The sequence below is a fragment of the Ambystoma mexicanum genome, chromosome 6p (assembly GCF_040938575.1).
Source record: "Ambystoma mexicanum isolate Mex_15411 chromosome 6p, UKY_AmexF1_1, whole genome shotgun sequence".
NCBI lineage: Eukaryota > Metazoa > Chordata > Amphibia > Caudata > Ambystomatidae > Ambystoma > Ambystoma mexicanum.
Window position 1 is genome coordinate 150,344,250 of NC_090935.1, and position 13,818 is coordinate 150,358,067.

At 43.5% G+C, this 13,818-nt stretch overlaps 1 protein-coding gene across 2 annotated transcripts in view; it reads left to right on the forward strand.

Annotated features, from left to right (window-relative positions):
- FAM219A (family with sequence similarity 219 member A) overlaps window positions 1-13,818 on the forward strand; it is an 822,575-nt gene that overhangs the window by 585,209 nt on the left and 223,548 nt on the right. For both annotated transcript variants that reach the window (XM_069626835.1, XM_069626834.1), the window contains exon 3: window positions 2,572-2,674. In XM_069626835.1, the coding sequence (XP_069482936.1) occupies window positions 2,572-2,674 (103 nt within the window). The remainder of the gene's footprint in view (window positions 1-2,571; window positions 2,675-13,818) is intronic.

Sequence of the window (13,818 nt, forward strand, 5' to 3'; positions counted from 1 at the left end):
TGGAGCAGCAGTGGCACAAGGGCTGACATTATGGGTCGAGCAAGAACATTGCTAAACTGCAACTGGTACAAAATAACGCCCTTGGGGCAGCCACCGGGTCTCCAAAAGGGACCACATCTCCCAAGTTCGTAGGCAGGTTCATTGGCTCCCAGTCAAAGAGAGAATTGTCTTTAAAACTCTTGCCCTCACGCATAAATGCCTCCATGACTTGGCACCCCCCTACTTGGTCCAAAGAATAGCGAAGACCACATCAGCCATGCCCACCAGTACGGCCTATGCCAATAGGATTTCTATGCCTAAAACACGAAGAGTTTGTGCAGGAGGCACTAGCTTCCCTTCCTTGGCCGCTTCTCTCTGGAATTCCCTACCACCCCACATTAGGCTGATTGACTCTCACCGGGCCTTCCGCAAAGCATTCAAAACCAGGCTATTTGTCGGACTCCAACCTGTACCTGGTCTGACTCCTGAGGTACCTGTACCTGTTACCCGACTGTTAGCCTGACATTTAAGCATGATGCAACACTGGGGACAGGACTTGCCCGATTTTGTCCTGTTTATGAGTGTCTGTAACTTACTATTGATTGTGTAACCAAGAAACTCTGTTGGGCTGCTCTCTTTGTAACCCTTAATGACACTTCTTACATTCACCTGTAACAGCGCCTCTATGCCTCTGGGCTGTAGTGCACTCTACAAATAAATAAATACATATCTCCTGTTGTACCACGATGATGTATTGCAATACAAGCATTGACAAAGCCAACAGTTTTGGCTTTTGTGCAGGTATGGATTAGGCATTTGCTGGACACTGCTCGTACTACCTAGCCAAAAGACAGGAACTAATGAGAAAGGATTCAAGTACCTGGGAATATGATAGCAGTGCCCGGCAAATGTCCAATATCTATAGAAAGCCAAACCTGTTGGCTTTGCCAATGCTTGTTTTAACAGGACTTAAGTGTATGGAACAGATAAGCCAATTGTCTCAAGGAAAACGTGGTTAAAAAAGGATTGTTACACCAGCAACGTATTTACCGTTGCAAATAAGCCACTAACTCTTAAGAAATAACATTGCAGTCCAAGGTTTGGAGTGAATGCTTAATAGAGATAGCTCAGAGATCCCAGGATGGTGTACTTTGGGTGGGAAGGGGCAGCTAGTGTGGAGAGAATGACCATTGGGATTAGCATGGCCAGGTGCAGTTCGTTGTCTCGTAGCTGTATTCCAATGCAATAATTTTGATTTGTAGATGGCGCTTTTAAACCACCTAATAACCAAAACTAAAGTCTTTCATAGGAAATTCGGGCATCTCAAGAAAAGCATTCACTTGGAACAATAATGCATAGGTGCCGTTATATCTGCTAGTATAGGGTCTGATTTAAAATAAAGGGTGCAGAATTGTCTTGGCAGAATGAATGCAGGTGTATTTGGAGTGTCGATTGGTAATTTCCTTTAGAGTGTCTTTGCTTCTCGTATCATACTGTGGATCAAGGGTTGGTGGGTTCTGCTTGGACATTTTATTTTGTAATGACCTTCCTAACCCGGATCGCATCCTTTGCAGCCCTGCTACTCAGTTGCCCAGGTGAGTTATGGTATGGATTGTTGCCTATCACTAGGTTTCTGAAACACTGACGTCATGTGTTCCCTTGGCAGGGTGTTCTGTACTGCAGCTCACGTTTCTGGGGCAGGGTTTGGTATGTTCGGTGCATGCTCTAAAGCCACACATAATCTATTACTCCCCTAGGCTGTTAGCAGATGGCAATGCCGTAGTGCGAATCTTACCCGGTGGTTTCACGTAGCCAGTTGAGGGGGTCATGGTGCAGTCTGCATGTAGTTGGAGAGAGGAACACAGTATCAATGCTATCTGAAGGGTCGGCACTGGATATATTAATCAAGCAAAGGTGTTGATAGACCAATGAAGGGGGCCAAGCCCTCTGGGAACCCAGATAACTCCATAATATACTTTAAAGGAACAGTGCCCTGCAGTTTCTCATCTCATCCATACAACCATGCAGTTTTTCCAGAAAATCAACATAGCTTGCAAATAAAGTAACTTTCCTATGCATTTGCCGCCTCATAATGTCCTTCAAAGCCCCTCTACTGTCCAGCCCTGGGCACAGATCCACCATCTTTGATTTGCCAGCACTAATTAGTGGAAACTGCCAACCCCATTTTTGAGCGATAACCAACCTAATAACCACTGAGCAACTCTTGAAAGTCTCCTCTTCTCCCAAGCATTCAAGTCATCGACCCACTGTCTTCTCCTGTATCGATGACTGCTTCAGTGTAATCCCTCTACCCACCTTGGTGCTTGGGAAATGTACCTTCAAATGATTTTAGATGCTGTCCCTATATGTAATCATGGTGCCACCACCCGTACGACTCGCAAATGTTGAATAGCATGGTCAAAATAACAAATACTGTGCATATGTGGTCAGTGCTTATCTTTGTGTTCAGCCCCATTGCTGACCTGCAACGTTTCATGGCAGAAGACATCATTGCAGCCAATAAGGGTTCTGAGCCTACTTGCCTGGTCACCAATCACAATCTTCTCTTTCTTGTGTGTTTTCTTTCCCTAGAAAAACAGAGAGAGCTGGCCAGAAAAGGATCCCTGAAGAACGGAAATGTGGGAAGTCCTGTCAACCAGCAACCGAAAAAGAATAATGTTATGGCGCGAACAAGGTAAGGGCCGTAGCGGCGCCCTCCGGAACATTATGCAATTCTCATCACTGGGGTGTTACTTTTTGGAAAGAGAAAGACGTACTAGAGCAGGGGTCTGCAACCTTTGGCTCTTCAGAAGTTTTGAACTATAATTCCCACCAGGTCTGCACAGTATAGCCAATGGCAAGGGACCATGGGAGTTGTAGTCCAAAACATCTGCAGAGCCGCAGGTTGCGGACCCCTTCGCTAGAGTACAGCACAGACACACTAAAGAATACACAATGATTACTTTCAGTCGTCGGTTTGTGAAGCGCAGAGGAATATTTTAATCACCAATGTTCAATACCGAGATGGGTGACCTGCTGCCACCTTAAGTGGGTCAACGTGAGAAATGTGCAGTCACAAGGCACAAGTCTCCCTAAATGTGCAGGAGTATCCAAGACCGCTATTAAGCAGGAGATCTCCTGTTGGTACCCCACATATATTGCACATAGTATTCGAGGTCATTCGGAGTTAGTTTTACAAGCGTTTACTCCCAGTTCTTCATGGGGCCAAACTAGAGCAGTTACTCTACGTGCTGCCATCTTGTACTCGGAGCCCATGTCTTGTTGTGATAAGCTACCCAATATAATTATTGCCAACTTTTACTCGGAAGCTTCACGCACATTTACTGCCAACCTGCAGTCACAATCTTTTTCATCATACGTCTGGCACGTTTCCACATTGATTTACTGTATTTGCATATCCACTCACATTCTAGAAATCTAAATGGGTGACAAGATCATCCTCTGCTCCTCCCACTTAACCCTTGTTGTCCAATTACATTTAAATGTATTTGCTGGCGGCCTGCTTCTGCCCTGCCATCCTTTGGGATTTCGACTTTAGAACTGCTGTCTAAGCAGGTTTGAGAGAACTGCACATATTCTATTTGTGTTGGCTGTGGATATCCCTCACTTTTAATCAATTATTTGACTGGCACTTATGCCTGTAGGTTTCAGGTCATGCATTAAAATGCTATTAAAATAATCATGAATTATGCAAAGTTATTTATCTTTATGCTAGAGCAGGCTCATCTCCGCTCTGAGATCATTTCATCCATCAGGATATTATGCAGTTAGAAATATCAAATTAGGCCCACCAATAAACCACCTGACTATATATAGCGACATCTCAGATTTGCATTCCTCCCACGTCGATGAATTGAATACTATTAACTACTATTAGGTTGCAATGTTTATAAGTGGACCCAAAGCCGGCCTGAAGCACTGTATAAACCGTGTGATCCCATTGCTGTTGTGAAACCTTAACATAAACATTTAGATGATTAAGCTGTATGTGTTCGTCTTAATGGCTGCCAACTGGAACCCTCCTGTGAGGGTCTCCACCATCTTGTTTCATCCTGGCTTTTTATCCAACTGTGCTTTCCCTAATAGACAGAACTTAGCCGTTATCGCAGAATGGGCTATAGGTTAGGGAATGGTCATTATTCAAAAGAGTAAGGCCCCTTTCCAAAGTCTTTCAGGCTATTGGGACATACTGGCAGCAGCAATGTAAGTGTGGTGTGGTGGTGAAGTTCAAAACCTTTGTTTTTAAACTGGGTAAAGAAGTAAATTGAGAAAACATGCCATACATGTTGTATATTTTGTAGTTTTTAAATAAGAGGGTTGCATTTAGAAGGTAACAATTTTAATTGTAAACTTAGATGAAATGGAACGTTTTTAACTTGAGCGTGCATTTGCTGTAAAAGTACAGTTTCTCTATACGGAACTGAACGTTTTTGTCTTAGTTTTCACGTTGGTGCATTAAATAGGTCACAGAAATCTTCAACCTTTGGCTTACCTGAAGTTTTGGACTATAAATCCCATTACACCTAACCAGCTTAGTCAAGGGTGATGGTTAATGGGAGTTGCAGTCCAAAACATCTGGAAAGCCGCAGATTGCAGACCCCTGAAATAGGATGTTCTCTGTCGCAAAAGAAGCATCCAGAGAACGAGTGTTTTGTTAAAGGCAATCTTGCAAATCGCTTTGTTTCTTGAATGTAGAGAAATCCCCGCCACCGAAATCAGAATGTTTAGAATGTGACAAGACCAACAGATATTGACTGCATTCTAATTGGCTTCGCCTAGGTCGATAATGCCATTCATTTCCTAATTCGAAATGTCCCAGCATGCAAAGTGCTCTTTTATTAAAAGGTGATGGCATAACATGGAGGAAGTTAGCAGTCCTGGAACCCGTATGTCTTATGTTACGCATGGTATTTAATACAAATGTTATTTGATTTGATATATATACAATGCTTGCGCCCAAGCGCTGTACATAGAACATATTTATATATATTAGTCATCCCAACTGAAGTTGGTATTCATTTATCGACGTCCGAAGGATGCAAGGTTGAGTTGGCCTTTGCGGGATTCGAACCTGTGACCTGCAGAACAAACATAGCTCAGCATGTTCAGTGCTCGCTGCTGAGATCTATGTTACTGGCAGGCATGTTGCTTGCCTCACACGTAATCTGGCTCTTTCTGGTCCTTTTGTATTCAGTTTGGCAAGGAGCTGGCTTTTTGTAAAGGAAAGACAACTTTGTTGAAAAAGTCAAAGTTTTGAATAAATGCTCATTTACTTGAGCAGTAGGCTCCGAGCGGGGGGGTGGGGGCATTACCACTTCAGGTAATGCCCTGCTGCCCATAGTTACAGGCCAGAGTGAAGCGAGGGCCTTAATAAAGGCCCCAGGGCATTACCTGAAGTGGTAATGCCCCCCCCCCTACAAGGGGCCTATTGCTATTTGTACCGCAGCCCATAAGACCGGGGTACTCGTTTCGGAATAGACTATATATATATATATATTTTATTTATTTTTATTTTTTTTTTAAATATCCACCAGGGAAGGGAGAACAAAGTCAGTTTTCTCTTTCCATGGCGGCCATTATAAAAGGTAAATGCAAAAATGGCCGCCATGGACAGGAGAGAAGAGACTACACATAGTCTCTTCTTTCTTTCCATGACTTCCCAGTGTCTCTGTTCCCGAAAAGGACAGAAAAGAAGGTAAGTGGGGGTGGGAGGGCAGGGAGGGAATTCTGTGGTGGGGGGGATAGACTTCATTCCACAGCAAGGGGAGATGGCTGCCGTCAGCCCTGAGGGGGTTCAGGGCGGCGACATTACTATCTAGTAATGCCCACGTTCTGAGGCTCCCCATTGGCAAGGAGGCCGCCATACTCCCCTCGCCGGGTACTCCTTTTTATTTATTTTTTATTTTACCTAGTGTGTTATAGTTGTGACACTTTTCACACATATTCAAAATACATCAAAATTAACCAATTACATATAAAAAAAACAAATAAAATCAATAAAAAGAAAAGTACAATTACAAAACAATGTTCAAGTAAATGAACACAACCCCAAATTATATAGATCCCCTTCTGGCTAACCTAGCAGCCACCACTTTCCAGACTTGTACAATTGCTATCAACATACCCAAACTAAAACCTGCTAGGCATCTGTGCCAGGATCACTCAAATCTCATTATTTCTATTTTCTTCACATGTCTACAATAATAGAGTAGATATGTCCTATACATAACTGGGCACTGTCACGTGTCTAATAGATTCAACTTGATCCCGATCCAGGTACAAACTAAATGTACGATTACACTTCAAAATACCATGCCATGGACCAGTATTACCCAGGACATCCAAACTGTTAAATCTTAGCAGTATGAACAGTCTTCGCATTTCAGTAGATAGAAAGATACAGATATAATGTTGAGGTTTCTTAAATATAAAGGCCGTTTGTGCAAAGGTAGAAAGTGAGCGCATTTTAGCTACTTTTTTCGTGACCAACGATCCAATCCCATTTGTATGCCTTATTACAGAACAGTTTTAACAGACCACCAGTACCATAATCCCAAATAAGTTTCCACCCAATAAGGAAAAATAAATCCTCATTTAACCTTTCAAAACATCATGGTAGTCGTCACTATCCCCAATAAAGATCCTTCGGCAAGGCTCATTATCTTAATATACACATTCCCATGATTTATCTTAATCGGTGTCACTAGAGAGATCGGACCCATTTCTAATCGCACAACCTCAATAGGAGTTTATTAATCCCTTCTCCGCACCACACATTCAACTTTATTTCCCCAAATGATCTTTAAATGAGGTTTCTAGGGCAAAGAGAATAGTAGAGACAAGCTTCTGTCTATAAACGCGTAGAACACCTATGAGGTTGTATCCGGCCATACATCTGGAGAATTGCCTAATCGCCGCCATTCTAGCCTAGGCTTTAGTTCGCTTCTTATGCAGAAGTGTTTCCGTACCGCCACCTGACTCAATCTCATAGCCCAGAAAGCAGTCATTGGATACTCTTCCAATAACGCCTTTCCTGCAATGGATTTGCCAAATGCTATGTGTTTTTTGCATGTTCACAGTATATCCATTGTTTTCTGCATAAAGCAAGATGGCCTGCGCACTCAGTACATTCATGGGAATCAATCTATCAAAGATGACGTAATCTTCAGCTTACCCAAGCCACTCTACTTTTGTATGTCCCAATCTACGTGGCGAATTATTCGCCTTCCCAACAAAACGTCCCAGATCAGATGCATACAAATTAAACTGGAGGCGGGCCAGCACGCACCCTTGTCTGACCCCCTGCCTAATTGGAATTGGAGCAATCGGTTCATCTGGACCATTCAGTCTGACACATGCCATGTTATCATAATACTAAAGTTGGCAGGCAAGAAGCAAGCTTTCAGTCTTTACTTTTCAGCTTTCACAATAATTTCATCCTATCCAAGGCATCGCATGCTGCTCAGAAGTCTACATAGAGCACACATAGGGAGAGTGCATCTCTCTGCTTGGTTAGTTCAATTAAAGCACTAACAAATAATATATTCAGAGTGGTTGATAACCCTTTTCTAAAACCAGTCTGTAAGCCACTTATAACTAAACTGGATTCAACCCACCTATTTATCTTTCAACTAAGAAGAGGAGATTTTACTTGCCCCATCATCCAATGCTAGCAACCGGTAACTCTCCAGCTCCTCTCTTCCAAGTCTTTTATAGACCGGGATAAGGTGTGATATTCTCCAGGAGTCCAGGACATCGCCACTTTCTATGATCTTGCTAAACAGTGCACCCAATATCTTCAACCAGACAGTAGGATTTGATTTCATCACCATATTACAAGTACCATGTGGCCCGAGTCCCTTTAAGGCCCCTTATAATAGCCCTCAGAATGGCTAGATAAACAGAAGCTTTAATCAAAGCGGGGTGAGCATCTGAGGCACATTTCTTGGTTAACAATCCATTCCAAGTAGCTTCATTAATACAACATACTAGCTCTGTCGAATTTCTTTTCATAATCTTAGTGCGCAATGTCCAAAGCTTCTTTCAGTCACCAGAGGTTGTTTTCCCGCATAGTCTGCTTGGCTATATTATAGCTAGACGCCTTGTACTGCTTAACCCAATTCCTATAGCTATTCTTGGCCATTTTCAAACTCCACTTATCACTCTCATTCATGTTAGATACCCTTATTCCAAGTATCGTCTCCACCTGTCTCATGACTTTCTTTACTTGATTAATCTTTTGAAAATATATACAATCCGAATACTTCCCTTCTTTAAAGAAACCACAACTACCCATAGTTAGAAATTTAAATGCTATTGTAGATATCCATTCAACTCTCTCATTGGAAGTCCCAAGCCCCTTATATTCATTCCGAACAGTATGCATAAAGTTGCTAATCCCATCCAGATTCTGATCAGTTAACCCAGCCTGTTTCCACCGTTATTGACTGACACATCGCCTACATTATCATATTTCCTACATCTCAAAAGGCCCATCTCCCAGCATACAGTAAGAATAGCGTGATAGTTAAACTGAGTAACTAGGACACTCATCTCAAGCACACCTTGTTGAAAATTATCACAGCTAAAGAAGTTATCAATATAAGAATATTTCACACTTCCATGTGTCCGCTGCAGGGACATCACCTTTAACTACTCCCTTAAGCATTTGTAACTCAGGATCCTCAAAGTATGTAACCCATAAACAGGCCTTTTTCACCCGAGGTGTAAATCTCAAACCCGTCCTTTCACCAATATTTGAGTCTGCATGCCTCATTTGACATGTTATACAGCTAACATTCAGGTTCTCACAAATCATAATTCTATCATTGTTACGCTGTGAGCTTCTGGCACACATCATTTCATAAATACTATGTTGTATGCCCTCTGCACAAATGCCCCTTGGATAGTCACAAACAAGATGTTCCCGTTTAGAGAAATAGGTACTTCCACAATCAGGACATTCAAGTTCTCTGGATGTACTTTAATGTCTCTAGATCCTAGGGCATTCAATATCAATGTGGCCAGTGCACCATGTGGTTGTCTCACTGAAACATCTCACCTGAACAGATGCGAGCGACCACTTGTATTGCAAGATTTGAATGCAACACAAGATCAAGGATTAAGAGCCCTTGGGGGTAAAAAGGAGAGCAGCTAATCCCGGTGTGATTTTATCAAAGGGACGGGCCTAGCTCCATCGTATCCACCCGTCCCCTACTTTTGCACCTTTCTTGGTCTGCATACACTGCACAGGACCAGCCATCTTCCCAGTGTCCACCATACTACTGCCTACTGCATCAACAACTGCACAATCCAGGTCATAGCCCATTTATGAAGGGATCCAGCATTTTCCCTGGCCAGAGTGACCGCCTCCGAGGATCGACAATGCATTCTAGTCAGAGGAGCAGTCTGCCACTCAATTTGTTCGACATATTTGAAAACTTCACTCTTTACCACTCTTATGGCCGGTAGGAAGCCAAACAGATTTAACAGGCAGCTGTGATTAATGAGGCTCTCCCCACCTTCAAAAAGATTATAAATAGTGAATGAGGTCACTGGTAAACCATACGAGCCCTGACGAATCATAGATTCATGAGAGCCGCTCCGATTTGCACAAGAGGGCTTTTCAATAACAAGACTTTTCACAGAAATAACAGATGTATCGGTAGAAGAGTCATCCTCAATCCAACCCAGTAGCAACATCATTACTCACTCACTCGATGTTGATTATTTATAGGGATGTACTTCTATTCCTTTTCTGCCAACAGTCAGTAGGTTAGGTTTCCTGTTTTATGAATCGCTCTCTTAGCAGCCTGGCTGCTTGTTTCCTTGCTTTCTTAGAGCCAGCCTGCGTTTTTACAATCAGATCAGTCCCAGAAGCCAAACCATTGCCACGATTATAAGACACTTGTAACACAAGCAGCCACTGCACCCTCTCCTTCTTTAATTCTCTCCCTTTTTTCCTAAAGAGGATAGCAACCTCATCAACTTCTTCGAATACCTCTCGACCATCTTCCACTTTTGTGGACTTCAAAACATCCTCGCAAGGGGCAACCAAAATATCTGGAAATAACACTTACACTACCTAACGGGGAGACAAGCTCACCAGCGAACTTTGGCGGAACACCTCTACACTTTACACAGGATTTCCTCTTTAACAGGTTATCCCAAACCAAACCGCAGCATTTTTTTGTACTGAAACCTGTATTGTGGCATAGTTTCAACAATATGTCCAAGGTGAAACTATTTGCCACACGGTGTCCAAAGAAGTCCGATCAAAGTTCTCATGATTGGTGGCAACCTGTTCACTCATAGAAGCATTAGGCAGTTCTAGATCCTCTGCAAGACCCGTTAGGCGCGGTGAAATAGACAGCCTTCCCGCCATTCAGGAATCACAGTGGCTGCTTTTTCAATTAGAGTTGACATGTCCCCCTGCACTGCAATAGGCACTTCAAGCTGCAACACCTCTGACTGCAGAGAATAACACAGATTTAAAAGCGAGTCTTCATTGTCTATCTCAACAGAAGTATTTGCGCGTGCACTATCAATAGCCTCAGAACTACCAGGAATCAAGGTTTCAGCAATGCCTTCAGTAGTACCTGTAAAGTTTTTAGTAATTTTCCCATTGCTGCCTTCCGCGTTCACGAATATGGTACCCACTGAGGCCATGGCAGCTTATTACCATTCCTCGGATCTTACCCCTTTATTCCACTTTTTCCAGGAATTCTAACATCCGAGGAACTCCGCCTTACTGATGCCTAAACAGGCAGGCCGGCAAGCAGTCGATTAGAACAAGGCCCCCACTTCGCAACTGCAAACTGCCTGAGCTCTCTCCAGCACTGCGCAAAGCAAGCAATAGCAGATTTCAAGCCGCTGGGCGCGATTAATCAGAAGGCACAAGGCAATGCAAAAGTAGGCAGGTTTGGCAGCTAGAATGTTCTCCCCCTCACCACCGAACTGCCAAATCTGAGACATGCCCAGTGCGCGCGCACTAGAGCGCGGCGCTGTGTTCTTCTGTGGGCAAATGAACAAGAGATGAGCTGCAGGTGAATCCAGCACACAAACAAACACGCCTCAGGAGACCAAGCAGCCTGGCTTCTGCCAATTGCCCAGAGCTAAACGACAGGGTGGCACTGTTCCAATTCATATTGTTGATCTAGCACAAAGTAAGAGTTTCAGAGTGTAAAAGTTGTATCAATCATAAACCGAAATGTAAGGCTTCTAGCAATGGCCAACATATGTTCTATGCCACTGCTAGACTGCTTATGTTTTCATCAAACATTCAACCAGTTCAAGTCTGTTCGTAAGGGCTGGGGTGACATTGGAAAACGTGTGTATTTATTAACTGAGTATGTAATTGCTTAGGAGCATGGCAAACAAGTGTTGGGGTGTGTGCTTGGCAGGTTTAGGAGAGGGAACAGGAGTAAACCCAAGAAGCAGAGCCAAGAAGACCGTGTATGGTCCACGAAATTCCCTCGAGCAGGGGAGGGTCTGCATCAAAGCTTGGCTTGTCAGATGGTTGGGATTGCAAGCCCTATCCAGCATGGTCATAGGTGTGGAAGTCCTTTGGAGTGGTGTTCTTCTAGATTTGCATACAATGATTCTAAATATGTGCAAATGTATCTCATGAATATTAATGAGGGATATCATGAAAACATGTCGGAGTTTGCAGCACTCAAGGGCTGAAGTTGTACAACCCTGCTCTAGCTGGGCCCCATAGTCTGTGAGACCATTTTATCCACAGCAGCCAGGAGGATGTGTGCCTTGTGCCATGTGGCTCCACATCAACTTGCTGAATGGGCCACTTGTTTCTAGTGAACATTTTCTGATAGGGGGTGTCACCCTGCAGCAGTCCAATGGCAGGCATTTTATGATTGAGGAATTTCTAAAAAGAGGTTTAAAACTTAACTCCCCTTATAGTTTACGCTTACAATGTTGGTTTGGCAACACTGAGGTTTTGAGATTGTGGGCCTCATCACGAGTTGGGCTGTAGCCCTTAAATGCGGTGATAACGGTATTACAGCTGCATTTAAGGGCTGGCCCTATCACGAGTTGGGCGCTAAATGGGCTGTTTTACCTCCAGCCTTTCTCCGGAGGTGAAAATCCCCTGTTTTCGGCTGTATTACCGCCGGCTGTATTAGCCCGCATAATTAGCGCTGAAAATACCCCATTGAATCCAATGGACCCAATGGTGAATGGGGATTTACCGTTAACACCCAACTCATGATCCGGCGGTAATACAGCCGGACCGGTCGGTGCTAGGGCTATTACAGTCGGCGGTATTACAGCCAGGAATACAGCCCAACTCGTGATGAGGCCCTGTATGTACCTAGCACGAAAAGCAAATTATTTTAGTGTTCTGCTGTCTACTGAAACACTAGGTCTCACATCATAATGTTGCCTACAGAGAATATTTTGTAATGTCTTGCGTTTTGATTAATTTTTATGATGGAGCTGCCCTCTCTCCAGTGATGACCTTGCCCCCCCTCCATAGCAGTGATACCTCTGCTTGCCACATACATAAAGACTGACCTGATCTGTATTCTGCTGGGTTTTTCGTTGAGCGCTTCAACAAGTCCGGAATCCAGTCCATCGAGGGTTCCTTTGAAAAAACATTAAAAGCCGACATCTCTGACACTCTAGCTGATGCCATCAGCGTCGGAGCTGTTGATGCCAGTGTCGAAGTAGAATCCAACAAAATCAACTCCAACTTCAAAGTCGTTGATTATTTCTTCGAAGTTGTCACACAGGAGAAGGTTTCAAAGCCATGCCAAAGAAATACTTTTTCAAGGCTTTACCTCAATTTATGAAGACAATGAGCCTTCAGATGATAGCACACCACCATTTGGGTTACAATATGGCACCCCTAATGTGCCAGAAGCATTAATTTCAGAAGAGTCTAGGTTAAAAGACTTATGATAACATAAAATCAACCAGCGGTATAGATACCTCTCCAGAACTGGAATATGATGAGCCAGATCCAACTGACCACGCTGACTCTTCAGAAAGGCAGCTAATGAGCAAGGTGGTAGAATGTTTAGGTTTGAGCAGGCCTACACCTTTTTTCGAGCATGTTGACCCGACAGATATTTTGGATCATGGACCCCAAAGAGATCCAATTTTACCTGTTCACATTGCACTACAAAAAAGGGTCTCAACAAATTTGGATGTGCAAGAGACTGCGGCTGTAGTAAATACACCTTTTGCAAAACAATATAGTCGATCCACAAGTGACAGAGTAATTAACAAAACACCCAACACCAGAATGTTTGGTTGTTCAAGCTGCTACGTCAACCAAACAATTAGCATACCCCTCTATTCCTCCTGCTAGGAATGGCTTTAAAATCAGCAAACACAACTTTGTGCCTTGTCAAAATTCACGTTTACCGCGTGGGACTACGTAGCATTGGCAACTGACTACATCCCGGAAGGGGAAGAAAGACTGCTTCCTGGTCTCAGGGATGTTTTTCTCCTTGCTCTGCACTCTCCTTTTCTCCCCTTTTCCATGCACTTCTCTCCCTCTCCCTTGCACTTGCGCATTCTCAATGTCACTGGGCCTAGTAAGATCTTTGTTTTTGTTCTACCCTGTTGCCCTTACCTTGCCGCATTCTGAAACACTTGTGTATGAACGCGATAGAAATAAAATATGAATCAATCAATCAAATCAATCAATGTGTGAATGCCTCCAGTCAGGTCTGGATATTGCAGACAGCATCAGCAGATCTATGGCAACTAGCACCGTGTTGTGCAGATTGCGTGGTTGAGAAAGTCTGGGTTTTTACTCTAGGTCTAGACTTCTCAACATGCCATTGACTGTTC